This window comes from Monodelphis domestica, chromosome 8 (assembly GCF_027887165.1).
Source record: "Monodelphis domestica isolate mMonDom1 chromosome 8, mMonDom1.pri, whole genome shotgun sequence".
Lineage (NCBI taxonomy): Eukaryota > Metazoa > Chordata > Mammalia > Didelphimorphia > Didelphidae > Monodelphis > Monodelphis domestica.
The window spans coordinates 235,054,002-235,070,272 of NC_077234.1; the positions used below are offsets into that span (position 1 = coordinate 235,054,002).

At 34.2% G+C, this 16,271-nt stretch overlaps 1 protein-coding gene across 2 annotated transcripts in view; it reads left to right on the forward strand.

Annotated features, from left to right (window-relative positions):
- The window catches only part of GLRA2 (glycine receptor alpha 2), a 323,328-nt gene that overhangs the window by 134,461 nt on the left and 172,596 nt on the right, over positions 1-16,271 (forward strand). For both annotated transcript variants that reach the window (XM_001364618.4, XM_001364558.4), the window contains exons 7-8: positions 4,473-4,610; positions 7,754-7,968. In XM_001364618.4, coding sequence (XP_001364655.2) covers positions 4,473-4,610; positions 7,754-7,968 — 353 coding nt within the window. The remainder of the gene's footprint in view (positions 1-4,472; positions 4,611-7,753; positions 7,969-16,271) is intronic.

Consider the following 16,271-nt stretch of genomic DNA (forward strand, 5'->3'; position numbering starts at 1 on the left):
TTTTTCATCAATACTCTGCTTCTTTATCTCTCCCATTGAGGAGAACTATTAAATAATATTTACACATTTGCTAAGAAGATTCTTTTTTACACTAAATTGATCATTCCTAACCTGGAATCCATAGACCTGAAGTGTCCATACAGAAAATTCAAATGGTCCATGTGCTTGGATAGGAAAAAACAACAACAACAAAAATTTATTGTCACTATCACTAACTAAAATTTAGCATTCCTTTCACTTATGAATGTAGAAAATAAAATGTTATTCTAAGAAATTCTAAGAAAGAATAAACTGTTACTCTAAGAAAGGACATAGTTGTCACAAGACTTTAAAAGAGGTCCATCCCACAAAAAAGATTGAGCCTTTGTACTAAATGGATATCCCCTCCTCAGGTGCTTCATTGAATATGGGGAATAGCCATGAAACCTGTAGCAGTGATCCTGGAAATTTCTAACAACTGAAAAGACTTGAGGAGGGTCCAGTACATATGAATTAGAGAGCCAGCCTATATATGTTTGGAGAGTTTCCCCATTGTACTGGAAACAGTGATAAATGTGGGGGGTCCAACAACTCTCTGAGCCAAATATGTGTCCAGGAAAGACTAGCTTAATGTTTTTGTGAAGGCTTATCCCTCTTTAGACATCCAGCCAAGTCAACAAGCATTTGTTATGTATCATGTATAGAGAGAGGTACTCGTATAATGGCATATTAGAGAAAGAGGTCAGGAGTGGAGTCCAGAGAAGAATGAAGATATAATATAAACCTGGATGGTCCAGATACTATGAGAACTTGTATGAGGAACTGACCAATGAAAGGAAGGGGCTAGAGGTATAAAGTGATCTTCTAGGGTGAGAAGTCTGCTGAATCTTGGTAAATTTTAAAAATCTGGAGTATCAAAATTAGAGCCTAGAGAGGAATCAAGGAATGACATCAATGGAATCATAGACATTTAAAGTAATGATAAAGTAATCATAAACTCAAAAGGTCAGAAATTTAGAAATGTAAGGGACCTTAGAGACCAGGAAGTCCAACCCCTTCATTTTATAGATGAGGGAACTGAAGTATCAAGAGGCTAAAATGATTACTCAGGGTTATTTATACATCTAGTAAGTATCTGAGGTAAGATTCAAACACATAACTTCCTGACACCACATCCAGTGATCCAGTGCTCTAAAATGGTGAGACTTCTTTTGGGAGCTGAAAAGAAACTAAGTGACTCTTTTGCATCATATCCTATACAGTATAGACAGAGAAGAAGAAGCCAACCTTTCTAGGGAATGAATTTGCTTCCCTCTGGATGTATAATTCTACCCCCAATGCTACTGGGGATGCTTTCCTTCAAGTAACTGGGTGAAAATCATCTCTTTCTTCCCCAAATCCCACTTTTCTCAATCAGTTCACTCTCAGTGTTCTTAAACAAGAAAGTAATTTGATAATCTGATTAAAATAATTTACAGGAAGGTGCTAATGACTAATGTACTTAAGGTTCCAAGAAGTTATTAACATTTTAAAAGAGGATCTTTTTACATAAAATCTCTCTCTTTTAACTAGAGATTCATTTTGTTTAATAAACATAAAAAAGCTTGGATGGAAGACATTGGCATAGGATCAAGTAGGAGAGGGGAAGCATGATATATTGGTGCTTAAGGGTAAAAGTAAAGGGCCAGCCCAGGAGCTGGGGAAAGGATTCACAAAGGAAATAACCAGGATACGCAAGGAGATACTTCTTGCTTATTTTGTTGCTTTGCTGAGGATCTGTGGCCCCTCCAAACCATTTTGTCATGTCCTCCTTGCCATGTATGATTCAGGTAGCTAATGCCTAAGACTGAGAACCGAATTTTGAGCCAAGAGCCCTAGGTACTTTTCTTGCTCTCTCCCTGAAATATTGTCTTAGTTTGTGAATCAGAGATGATTATGGAGACTGAAGACCTCATGGGGATTTGGAGCAGTTAAATAATAGAGTGACTATGAAGCACCTTGAACTTTTTCAATAATTAAGGTATAAAAAAGAAATTATTATTTCAAAGATATGATGACACAATTTCCTTGTAGCTAAATGATGTAATAGATAGCATACATACCTAGATTAGAAGCCAGGAAGACTTGAATTCAAATCCAGTTTCAGGTTCTTACTCATTGTGCAACCCAGGACAAGTCACTGCCTCCATCTTCTCTCTAAGTTGGGACTAATTAATTGTAGCACCTCCTTTCCAAGGTTGTGCTGAAGATCAAATGAGGCATGCAGAAAGAGTTTTGCAAACGTTAATGCAAAATATAAATTCTAGCTATTATTGAGTGCTAGCAATTTTCTGATTATTTTAGAATGTAATAGACTTTCCCATTAAACATATTACCAAAATACACACACACACACACACACACACACACACACACACACACACACACACACAATCAGTTTTAAAGATACAACTAGTCATAAGGTGAACATTTAAATTTCATGATGGACTATTGTTTATATTTATTTCTGTCAGTATAATGTAGCCTATGGCATACCTAATAATTAGGAGACCTAGATTTTCATCCCTACTCAGTCCCCTATTTGGAGGGAAGACAGCTTGGTTTGTAGTAGAAGTTCAATGTATCTACAATAGAGAACCAGTCTAGCTCCATCTTCATATGGATAATATCATCATCAGACTGGAAAGAGGCTATTACATTTTTTGGCTCAACAACTCTCAAAGATAAGTACAGGTCCTAGAAAAGCTAAGCTGTTGTGTAGAGGCTGATCCCACACTAGTCACCAAGTCAAATCAACAAGTGTTCATTAAACCTTTATAGATCACTTCCTATAGATCACTACCAAATGAGGAAAGGGCTGGGATAGAGATAAATGATCTATGAAGTCCCTTTTAGCTCTAATAATTTACAATTCTCCTACTTTTTATTTATTTGGGGGCAGTTAGAGGGAAGGACATGGCTCTGTGATTTCAATGGTGTATAAAATGTATAGAGGAAAAAATTCTACTAATGCAGATTGACACCTCAGTGATTTTATCATTTTAGAGAGTAACAGACCTTTGAAAAATCATTCCAGGATTTTTCTTTCCTTGCATAATCTTCCTCCCCTGTTTTTCTGTTTGGAAACAATAAACACAACCACGAAAAGAGACTTTTCTAGGTGGCCTGAAAAGAAGAGAGTAGCATTTGAATCAAGATTGGGGTTCCTCCATGAATATTCTATGCACTATGGGCAAATCACTGCTCTAAATCAAACTTTACTGATTTATAAAATGAATTGGTTGAGCTAGGTAATCTTTAAGACCTCTTACACCTGTGAATTTTCCTATACTTTATAGTCAATGGTGACATAATGTTATCTATGCAGAGAAGCCCACCATTCTGATTCTTCACCTACAGCTTTTCAGGCAAGGACTAGAACAAAAGAAAGGAGCCCAGCTAGGAGAGATAGATTCCAATTAACTTTGCCATTGATTTCTGTGTAACTCTTACTGAGGTGCTGTCCTGCAGTAATTCAGTTGAGAATAATGAGTGTGCTATGGATGAGAACTGACCTGTTTAAACTTCTCCACTGTATATTTCTCCACCCGATCTTTATGTTCATTCTTGCATAAAATATCAGAAACAAAAAGGAAAAGTTATACAGGAAAAAAAAATTGTAGCCTCTACTTCTAGGAAGTGATATTTTGACTTCTACATGCCTGCCAGTGAATTCGTTGTTTATCTATGCAACAAAAATAGAGAATCTTTTATTACTGAGCTGGTGATGATTCTTTCTGATGACTCAGGAGTGATATTGACATATGATCTCATGGGGTCTGACACTTGCTTTTCTCCATAGACATCCTAATAAGTGTGATGAATCATGTTCTATTTGCATATTCTGCCATTTATCTGCCAAGTATATCTTCCATTTGCTGAAGTTATTAAGATTTAACTATGATGACTTGTAGTGCAAAAGTTTTTGTAGGCAAAGGTCTCAGGTCCTAGGAGCAGAAGCAAGTATGCAGTGGGACTGTTTACACAGATCCCCAGTAGTGAACTCCCATCCCAAAACAGGAATTAAAATTTATCTTTCACCTGGAAGGCTATGGAACTATGATGATATTAAGCAGAGTGTCATTTTAAATGTTTATGAATATTATGCATCATTTTTATGATACATTCCAAAAGGAGCAAAATGATTTTGTATCTTTGGATGGAATTTAAGACTGAAAGAAAGCAAAAATCAATGGACATTTGGTTAGTTCAACTTTGATATGACATCAAAACTGGAAACTAGCCTTTAGCCTTTCATTATAATTCTATTGTCTATAATTTATCTGCTACATCACATTGCCATTTAATTACATATCTTTTTATATTTCTCTAGTAAATATTTCTTCCAGACTTATTTTGCTTTATTGTTTTTTCCCATTCCATTCATTAAAATTTTATACTCTCACAGAAGCCTCTGTCCATTGTATTGACCAAGGTGGTTCTATTTACTCTAGTTGGCTACACAATGAATGACCTGATATTTGAGTGGCTAAGTGATGGCCCAGTGCAAGTGGCTGAAGGTTTAACCTTACCTCAGTTTATTTTGAAAGAAGAAAAGGAACTTGGATACTGTACAAAGCATTACAACACTGGTGAGTTCTTTTTCACTTACTAATAAAGCTATTGGGTTTTGAATTGTTTTGTCTCATATAGACTAAAAAATAATAAAGAAATATTCATTCTCCATACATTATGATTTACATTATTTCTCACTTCTGCAGAGTATTTAGTATTCAGAGAGTAGACATATATACATAACACTATGCTCTAATGTACAAGCAAATTTAATAGACAATGTCCTTGGAATCTCTAGAACATGTTAGGCAAGATAACCTCGTTGTATTTCATTTTGGATATGAATAGAGTAAAGAGTTGTAAACTAAGTCTTCAAAGGAAAAAAAAAAGAAGCCAAATAGAATTTATCCTGAAAAATAAAGTTCCCTGAATATAGTTAACACTTAATAGATTCTTGTTCTATTCATATATCTACCCATCTGTTCTGTCATTTCAGTCATGTCTGACTCTCTTTGACCCCACTTTGAGGTTTTCTTGGTAAAGATACTGGAGTAGTTTGCCATTTCCTTCTCCAGCTGATTTTATAGATGAGGAACTGAGGCAAAGCTAGTTATGTGACTTGCCCAGCTGGTGAATATCTTAAGTCAAATTCAGACTCATGAGGATGATTCTTCATGATTATAAGCCTAGTGCTCTATGCACTGCATCATCTAGCTATCCCTATCCATTCACCTATCATCTTTTTATCCATAATTACTCTCTCTATATATATATGCATATGTATATATGTAATATATACAAATATATCCAAGGCAAAATGACAAAAAAAAAAACAACCCTGTGATTTCATAGGTTTGGGAATCTAGCTGTGAAAAATGGAGACAGAGATTAAAGTTTATGCCTAGGTAGCAAAATTATAATTTATTCCTCTTAAAATCTATCCCAGGTATCCACTTGTCACTGGCATCCTGGGTGAAATTACACATGAGGGTTATCAATCTCTGCCTTGGTACTCGCTTTGTAAAATAGGGGAGTAATAACTTGCTTGTTTGTAAACCCAGAAATAGAGACATCGTGCTTTCCAGTGTTTCACAGTAATAGGAGCTTGGATAAGATTCAGCTGGCTAAAATTCAGCTGGCTCCAAGGACATAGCCTAGGGGGAAAATGAAATACTGATGATAGGTATGGAGGACAATATTGGACAAGACAACAACAGGTTCATCTATATTTACACCTGGATGACTATGGCCATACAGTAAATGATTGCTATCTCCCCTTTGAAGACTTAGCTCTTAAGTCTGTGCATTGATCATGCCCAAAATGAATTACTGGGAGGTTATCTATTCAGGATGTCTTACACAGGTGCAGCACTGAATAGTTTATCTGCCAAGCAAGTAGTTCATGGAGACATGCACAGGCTATCAAGGTCACACAACTAGTTGATGGATGCAGTGGGATTAGAACAAATCTCTTCTGACTCATGATTCATTGTACATGTAGTCACACCATATCATCTGCCTGCCTGTGGATCTCTCCTAATGTTTGCAGAGATTGGTAAGCCTTTCATTTTCTGTTTTTGGTAGAGTAACCAATTCTGTGCTATCAATTAAATGGACAATATTATTGACGGTCTTAAAGTGTGATAGTTGTTTCTAGTACAGAACATTAGACTTCTCCTTAGGCTATTATTACTTTCTTTGACATCCAGACTTATCTAGTTACCTTCTTAAACATCCAGATGTCATAGTTTAACCAAGAATTATTCTTTAAACATCTTATGAACCTTGCTATATGGGAAGGAATGACCATTGAATTTTTAATCATATTTGAGACAACATAACAGCACAGGATAGCAGATTAAGGACTGCCCTTACTGAGTTCAAGCCCTGCATTTTCACTGGTTGTTCCCCATATCTAGAATTCTCTTCTTACTCATTTCCCCCATTAGGTTTTCCTAGATTCCCTTAAGTCTCAAATAAAATCCAACTTTCTACCAGAAGCTTTTCCTGATCCCCCTTAATGCTCTTGCCTTCCTTGTGCATCATTATCTCCAATTTATCCCATGCATATCTTGTTTGTATGTAGTTATTATATTGTCTCCTTTAGACAGTGAGTTCTCTGAGAGTGGACATTTTCTTGTGCTTTTTTTTGTATAATCAGGGTTTAGTATACTACCTAGTGACTAATATGTATTTAATAAATATTTGTTGACTTACTAACTAGCTATAAGATCATGATTTGGTCATGTAATAACATTTCTTATTCTCCACACTTCACCACCATCACCCTAGCTTTTTAGCCTTTTTCAGTCTTGAATTAGATGTAAACTACTTAAGGCCAAGAATTGTCTCTCTTTTTGCTTGTATTTGCTTTCTCAGTACTGGAATATAGTAAACACTAATAAATGCTTTTTGGTAGTCAGCCTGTCACCAGGAAGCTTTCTAATACTGTAAGAAGGAGATGAATTGTCTATATGTATCAGTGGGAAAAGATTCTACACTGGGGACTGTGCACACCAATAAAATTTCCAAGGTTCTCAAGCATACACTTGAATATCCCCACTTCCAAAAAATCAATCATGAAAGTAAAAGTTATTGAAGTTAAATAATCAGTTCATGATAGCCTCAAAAATTAAAAAAAAATGAAGCCAGTAATAAAGTATTTTAACAAAAATTTAATTTACTGAAATCACTGATGCTTCATTCCAGGAATCTCCATTTACTTATCTTTAAAATGAGTATGGTGGATTCATTGGTACTAAATGTATTTTCCTAAGATCCTGTAATTCACATTACTATTGTTTTCATTAAAAATGAATAAGAAGAAATCTGTTGAGTATTTTTGTAGGTTAATTGTTCTCTATATTTCTATCTCCATCTATGCCAATAGTCATATATCCATATTTATATTCATTTTTATCTCTTTGAGACACAGACATCTAGTAGTAGTAGTATTAGCTCAAAGGGCATAAGCCATCAGACATTCCTTTGTATTTAGAACCCTTTGGGCATACTCCCAAAATGTCCTCTAGAATGGTTGGATCAGATCATAACTCCACCAAAGAGCTCATTAGTGTCCAAATTTTTCTGCATCCCCTCCAACATTTTATCATTTCCTTCTTCTGTCATATTTGTCAATGTGCATATCTATGTCAGTGAAAGTTATTTATTGGAATAAAATTAAATATGAATTTAACTCTTCAAAATACCCTATTTACAGGAAAGTTTACTTGCATTGAAGTCAAATTTCATCTGGAGCGGCAGATGGGATACTATTTGATCCAGATGTATATTCCTAGCCTGTTGATAGTCATTTTGTCCTGGGTTTCATTTTGGATTAACATGGATGCAGCACCAGCCAGAGTGGCTTTGGGCATCACCACAGTTTTGACAATGACAACTCAAAGTTCTGGTTCCAGAGCTTCACTGCCAAAGGTAAGAAATTTACTTGCTTATCTGTGTCTAGTTTCATTAGAGTTATCTATTGGAAGAATCAAGGAGGAAATAAATGTGTGCTTATTTAAATAAACAAAAGATAAATATTGTGTTTGAATGTACTTGAAGTAGGAATATCAGAAAGTAGTAAGTTTGAAAATGACATCAATTTGGGATCATCAAATTCAGATACACATGATAAAAGGGGAAATGATTTAATCAGGAAATTATTCAAGGACTCTATTGAAGGTCTCCATAATTTTCACCTTTGTTCTTCAAGCATGTGAATGGTTCAAGGAAGCCTACAGAAAATTTGTATAGACTAGAAATGATGTAGGCATGAGATGATGAAGGTGGTGGTGGTGGTGCTGGTAGCATTTATGTTGGTGATAGGGGTAGTGGTGATAGTGGTGATTGTGGTGGTAGCTATGGTGATGATGATGATGATGATGAAGATGATGATGATAAATGAATAAAAACTATTTACCAAAAGCCCTGTTATGGATCAAGTACTATGGTAGATAACAAAGCTACAAAGGCAAAAATGATATAGTCCTTGCCCTCAAGGAGTTTATCTTCTAGTCGGGGGCTGGGGGGAGGAATAAATAGAGGAGTGAAGGACTATGAACCAGGAAGGGAACTTTTTTATCCATTGTCATAATAGTGAGTGGAGCCATGAGACATTCCTTTGCCATTCCCTTTCCAGAAGTAATGGTATAACTGATTTATTTACTAACAAAAGAAGAAGTGAAAGGAGAGATAGTACATGGCTGTGAGGGTAGATGGCAAAAGGTCACAGGATTTCTAGCTTGTATAGTTGAAAAGCATAATTTCAATGCTAGTCTGAAAAGTCTGCATTCTATCAAATAAAAAGAAACTCCACAGAAACTTTTTTTTATCTGATGAAAGAACAAATATGAATTTTGGGGTGAGGGAGAGGGTGTTTTTTATTCCCATGGGAATTCATATTTCCAATGATAACAACCACCCCCACCATCTCTGCCCCCAGCTTGGTTGAATCATGATAAAGATTACTTCTTGGCTGAAAACAAATAAGAATTCACTCTGGGTCTATTTATTTGTTTGTTAATTATTATTCATCAATTCTGTTTATTTCTTACTATATCCCATGACATGATCCCCAGGGTAAACACAAGATTTAAGTTTGACAGATAGTTGAAGTATAAATCGATGTAACTTTAAGTAGCATTAAGTCTTTAATCAGAGAATGTTAAACTTCTGGTTATTCTCATAACTATTAAAAGAACAACAATTTGTTTTTAGATGGAGAGCTGGAATATATTTTCAGTTGTTACTCATCCTTTTTGTTAATGCCACTTCTATGAAAAATGTTATCCAATAGTAAAATCACCATTATACCTGAATATCTGTATACTTTCAGATAATGTTGTACTTTATCAGTTTTGTATATTGAACTGTTACTGATTCATGTGCTAATGATCTGTTTTATACAATAGCCATAATTATTTTAGTTGTCATCCCTGTTTCCACTCAGTTTTAGCCCTCAAATAGCCGAATTAACAGGGTTTCTATTAGAGTCTAACTTAGGGCAGCTAGATAGATAGATAGATAGATATCCAGACTGACAAATGGACAGACAGATGGATTGACAAAGAATGGATGAATGGATAAGCATATATATAGACATATATGTGTATGTATGTATGTATGCATTTCATTCCTCTCCAAGCTCTACTCCTGATTCTCTGGACTTCTTCCACCAATTGACCTTGAAAGTTTACTCTGCCCATAGTTACTTCACATTGGAAGAATACACCATCCCAGTGTCTCTTATTTCTAATTGATCAGTTTCTCTCAGAATCTGCATTTTAAAGGAAGTGCTTAGGTCAGTCCTGTCTTCATTCCTCTCTGGTCTTTCTCCATCATATTCTTATATGACTACCTTTTCCCTCATATATTGTCTTATCCTTTTAGAATGTAAGCTCCTTGAGGACTTTACAGGGACTATCTTTATTTGTATTTATATTCCCAGCATTTAGCACTGTGCCTGAAATAAAATAGGTTCACTTGGTAAATGTCTGATGATGATGCATCAAAGTTGCTAATACAAAGAATTGTCTGACATCCAAACACTATATCATATAATAGTAAATAGATGATACAGTGAATAAAGCCCTGGACCTGAAGTAAAGAAATCTTGAACTCCAAATTTATCTTCAGATATTTACTAGTTTTGTTACCTAGGGCAAGTCACTTAAAATCTGTTTGTCTTAGCTTCCTCACCTGCAAATGAGAGTAATAATAATACCTAACTTTCAGGGGTTTGTGAGGATTTAAAATTAAATAACTATAAACCATTTAACATAGTAACTGGTGATTAATCTCATTATTATCATCTTACATTTCATAATTGTTGTAAAAAGTACATAAAAAAGAATAAAAATAAATACAGTCTTAACACTTGTTATATAACAGAAAGAGAAATGTGAATTTTAGGAAGACAAGATAAGGATATTTAAATTAAATATGTTCATGCTTTCATATTTAGTAACTGTGACACTGAGCACTAGGTTAGTAGAAAATATCTGAGAAATATGGCTTAGGTATTAGGAATAAGAAAGAACAAAGACTTGTGGACCACACAGACATTTTATACATATATCATGGTTATATTTTTTGATAAAAAGAATCACAAAATCAATGGCTCTTATTCCCAAAATCAGAAATCTAGACCTTGAAAAAATATCAAAAGCCATCTAATACAACCATTAATTTTATAGATTAGGAAACTGACATTGTGACTTGTCTAAAGTCTCACAGGTCTCCCAGCACCAGAAGTAGGATTTGAATTCAGGTGACACGTTTTAGTGAGTCATCTTTCCAAAGTACCACAATAAAGCAAAGGAATTTTGAACTTGGCAACTGCCAAAAAATATCACTTTCTGAATTAGATATATTCTTTTTTTAATTAAGCATATTTAATTAGAATATATATATATATATTCTTATTATATATGTTATATTAGCATACATTAGAATATTTTTTCATGGTTACATGATTCATGTTCTTTCCCTCCCCTCTTCCCACCCTCCAATAGCCAATGAGCAATTCCACTGGGCTTTACATGTGTCATTGATCAAGAACTATTTCCATATTATTAATATTTGCACTAGAGGAATCGTTTAGATTTTACATCCTCAATCATATCCTCATCAAACCATGTGATAAAGCAGTTGTTTTTCTTCTGAGTCTCTACTCCCACAGTTCTTTCTCTGGATGTGGATAGCATTCTTTCTCATATAAGTCCTTCAGAATTGTCCTGGATCATTGCATTGCTGCTAGTAGAGAAGTCCATTATATTCAATTGTGCTACAGTTTATCTGTCTCTGTGTACAACATTCTCCTGGTTCTACTCCTTTCACTCTGCACCAGTTCCTGGAGGTCATTCCAGTTCACATGAAATTCCTTCAGTTCCTTAAATCCTTTGAGCACAAAAGTATTCCATCACCATCATATAACACAATTTGTTCAGCCATTCCCCAATTGGAGGGCATCCCCACATTTTCCAATTTTTTGCCCCCATAAAGAGCTCAGCTATAAATATTTTTGTACAAGCCTTTTTTCCTTATTATCTCTTTGGGGTATAAACCCAGCAGTGGTATGACTAGATCAAAGGGCAAGTAGCCTTTTGAATCTCGTAGAGCATAGTTCCAAATTGCCTTCCAGAATGGTTGGATCAATTCAAAATCCACTAGCAATGCATTAGTATCCCAATTTTGCCACATCCCCTCCAACATTTATTATTCTCCTTTGCTGTCATATTAACCAATCTGATAGGTGTGAGGTAGTACCTCAAAGTTATTTTGATTTACATTTCTCTGATTATATGAGATTTAGAACACTTTTTCATGTGCTTATTGATCCTTTTTATTTCTTTATTGGAAAAATGCCTATTAATGTCCTTTGCTCATTTATCATTTGGGGAATGGCTTGCTTTTTGTACAATTGTTTTAGCTTCTTATAAATTTGAGTAATTAAACCTTTGTCAAAGGATTTTGTTATAAAGATTTTTTCTCAATTTGTTGCTTCCCTTCTAATTCTGCTTTTGTTTGTATGAAACCTTTTTAATTTAATGTAGTCAAAATTATCCATTTTGCATTTTGTAATATTCTCTATCTCTTGCTTTGTCTTAAATTTTTCCTTTCCTATAGATCTGACAGGTACACTAGTCTATGTTCACTTAATTTACTTATAGTCTCCTTCTTTATATTTAAGTCATTCATTCATTCTGAATTTATCTTGGTGTAGGGTTTGAATGATGATCTAAACCTAATCTCTCCCATACTGTTTTCCAATTTTCTCAGATTTTTTCAAATATTGGATTTTTGTCCTAAAAGCTGGAATCTTTGGGTTTATCATACACTGTTTTGCTGAGCTCATTTACCCCATCTATTCCACTGATCCTCACTTCTGTCTCTTAACCAGTACCATATTACTTTGATGACCACTGCTTTAAAATACATTTTAAGAACTGGTACTGCTAGGCCCTCGTCCTTCACATTTTTTTTTATTATTTCCCTGGATATTCTTGATCTTTTGTTTTTCCAAATAAACATTGTTAATTTTTTTTCTAATTCAGTAAAAAAGTTTCTTGGTAGTTTGACAGGTATGGAAATAAATAAGTAAATTAATTTGGGTAGGATTGTTATTTTTATTATGTTAGCTCGTTCTACCCATGAACAATTAATGTATTTCCAATTGTTTAGATCTAGTTTTAATTGTGTGGAAAGGGTTTGTAATTGTGTTGATATTGTTACTATGTTTGTCCTGGCAGATAGATTCCTAAATATTTTATATTGTCTAGGGTGATTTTAAATGGAATTTCTCTTTCTAACTCTTGCTGCTGAGATGTGTTGGAAAATATAGAAATGCTGATGACTTATGCGGGTTTATTTTGTATCCTGCAACTTTACTAAAGTTGTTGATTATTTGTACTAATTTTTTGGTTGATTCTCTAGGATTGTTAAGTAGACCATCATATCATCTGCAAAGAGTGATAGCTTAGTCTCCTCATTGCCTATTTCATTACCTTTAGTTTATTTTCCCTCTCTGATTGCTACTGCTAATGTTTCTGGTACAGTGTTAAATAATAAAGGTGATAATGGGCATCCTTGTTTCACTCTTGATCTTATTGGGAAGGCTTCTAATTTATCCCCATTGCAGATTGATGTTTGCTGATGGTTTTAAATATATACTGTTTATTATTTTTAGGAAACGCCCTTCTATGCCTATACTTTCTAGTGGTTTCAATAGGAATGAGTGTTGTATTTTGTCGAAGGCTTTTTCTGCATCTGTTGAGATAATCATGTGATTTCTGTTGGTTTGGTTGCTGATATGGCCAATTATGTGGATGAGTTTCCTAATATTAAGTCATTCTTGTATTCCTGGTATAAACCCCACCTTATCTTAGTGAATAACCCTCATGATCAATTGCTGGAGTCCTTTGGTAGTATTCTATTTAAAATTTTTGCATCCATGTTCATTAAGGAGATTGGTCTATAGTATTCTTTCTCTGGTTCTGGTCTGTTTGGCTTTGGAATCAGTACTATATTTGTGTCATAACAGGAATTTGTTAGAACTCATTCTTTACTTATTTTGTTAAATAGATTTTTTAGTATTTGGATTGGTTGCTCTTTCAATGTTTGATAGAATTCACTTGTGAATCCATCTGGCCCTGGGGATTTTTTCCTAGGGAGTTCTTTGATGGCTTCTTCAATTTCTTTTTTTGATATGGGATTACTTAAGTATTCCTATTTTTTCTTCATTTAATCTAGGTAGTTTATATTTTTGTAAATATTCATCTATGTGTCCTAGATTGCCATATTTGTTGCCATTTGTTGGGCAAAATAGTTCTTAGTAATTTCCTTAATTTCCTCTTCATTATAGGTGATGTTGCCCTTTTCATCTTTGATACTGTTGATTTGGTTTTCTTCATTCCTTTTTTAAAATTAGATTAAATAGTACTTTATCTATTTTATGTGTTTTTTCAAAGTACCAGCTCCTAGTCTTATTTATTAATGCAACAGTTATTTCACTTTCAATTTTTATTAATTTATTCTTTAATTTTTAGGATTTCTGATTTAGTTTTCATCTGGGGATTTTTAATTTGTTCACATTCTAGTTTTTTAATTTGCATGTCCAATTCATTAACCTCTTCCCTCTCTGATTTCTTAATATACACACTCAGGGATATACATTTTCCCCTGAGTACTGCTTTGGCTACAACCCAAAGATTTTTATATGTCTCCTCATTGTCATTCTCTTTGTTATAGTATTAATTGTTTCTATGATTTGTTCTTTAACCAACCAATTTTGGAGAATCATTTATTTAATTTCCAATTAAATTTTGATTTTCCTCTCCATGTACCCTTACTAATTATTATTTTTATTGCATTATGATCTGAAAAGTTTGCATTTATCATTTTTGCTTTTTTGCATTTGTTTGCAATGTTTTTGTGCCCTAGTACATGGTCAATCTTTGTGAATGTACCATGTGCTACTGAAAAGAAGGTGTATTCATTTTTGTTCCTATTTATTTTTCTTCACATTTGTATTAGCTCTAATTTTTCTAAGATTTCATTCATATCTCTTACCACTTTCTTATTTATTTTTTGGTTTGATTTATCTAAACCTGAAAGAGGAATGTTTAAGTCTCTGACTAGTATAGTTTTACTATCTATTCACTCTTTAAGATCTAATAGTTTCTCCTTTAAAAATCTGGATGCTATAACATTTGATGCATACATGTTGAGTACTGATATTTCCTCAATGTCTATTCTGCCTTTTATCAGGATGTAAATACCTTCCTTATCTCTTTTAATCAGATTTATTTTTTCTTTGACTTTGTCATATATCATGATTTCAACTCCTGCCTTCTTTTTCTAAGTTGATGACCTATAGATTTTGCTCCATTATCTTACCTTTACCCTGTGTGTGTCTACCTGCCTCATGTGTGTTTCTTGTAGACAATATATGGCAGACTTTTGGTTTCTAATCCATTCTTCTATTTGTTTCCATTTTATGGGTGAGTTCATCACATCCATATTCAGAGTTATGATTACCACCTGTGTATTCCCCATCATTTTGATTTCCTCTCTTAGTCCTGCCCTTTCTTTTTTCACTATTTCCTTCTACACAAGTGTTTTGCTTTTAATCAGTTCCCCTTATCCCCACTCTTATTTTACTTCCCATCCCACCTACTTCCTTCTAATTCCCCTCTCATTCTTCTTTAGGGTCTATTAAATTCCCTCCCCCCTCTTTTTCTCTCCCCTTTGGTACTCCCAGTCCCACTCCCCATCTTGGATTTTCCCTCTCAACTTTCCTGTAGGGTAAGATAGAATTCAATATCTCAATGGATCTAGATGCTCTTCTCTCTCAGAACTACTTGCATTGGGAGTAAGGTTTAAGTATTACATATTAGCACTCTCTTACTCTCCTTGTTATAATAATATTCTTTACTTCCCCCTTCCATGTACCTCTTTATGTGGCATAATTTATCCGATTTTTCTTATTCCTTCAAGTTTCTCTTGGTGCCATCTTCTATTCCCCCTCCATGTTTTTGCATATCATCTTAAACCACTTACTACCCCAACCTCTACCTATGAATAATTCTTATAATTACTATGATTTGATTGATTGAGATACTATGATTGAGAGTTACAAATGTCATTTTTTCCATATAGGAATATAAATGATTTGACCTTACTGCAGCCCTCAAAAAATTTCCCCCTCTTTCTTGTTTACCTTTTCATGTTTCTTTTGAATCTTATATTTGGACATCAATTTTCCATTTAGTTCTGGTCTTTTCTTGACAAATACTTGGAAATCTTCTATTTATTTTAAATGCCCATACTTTCCCAAGGTAGTATATAGTCAATTTTGATGGGTAGGTGATCCTTTGTTGTAGAAATAATTCTCTTGATTTTCTGAATATCATATTCTAAGCCTTTCAGTCCTTTAGTGTGGAGGCTGTCAGATCCTGTGTAATCCTGATTGGTTCTCCTTGATATCTGAATTGTCTCTTTCTGGTTTCTTGCAATATTTTCTCCTTAGTTTGGAAGCTCTTGAATTTAGCAATTACATTCCTGGGGTTTTTCTTTTGAGTATTTAATGTAGAGGGGTGATCTATGGACTGATTTTAATTAGCCCTCTTGTTTAAGAACATCAGGGCAGGGGGTTTTTTTGTGCATAATTTCATGTATTATGATGTCAAGGCTTCTGTTTTTTCTCTAGGTTTTCAGGTAGACCTATGATACTCAGA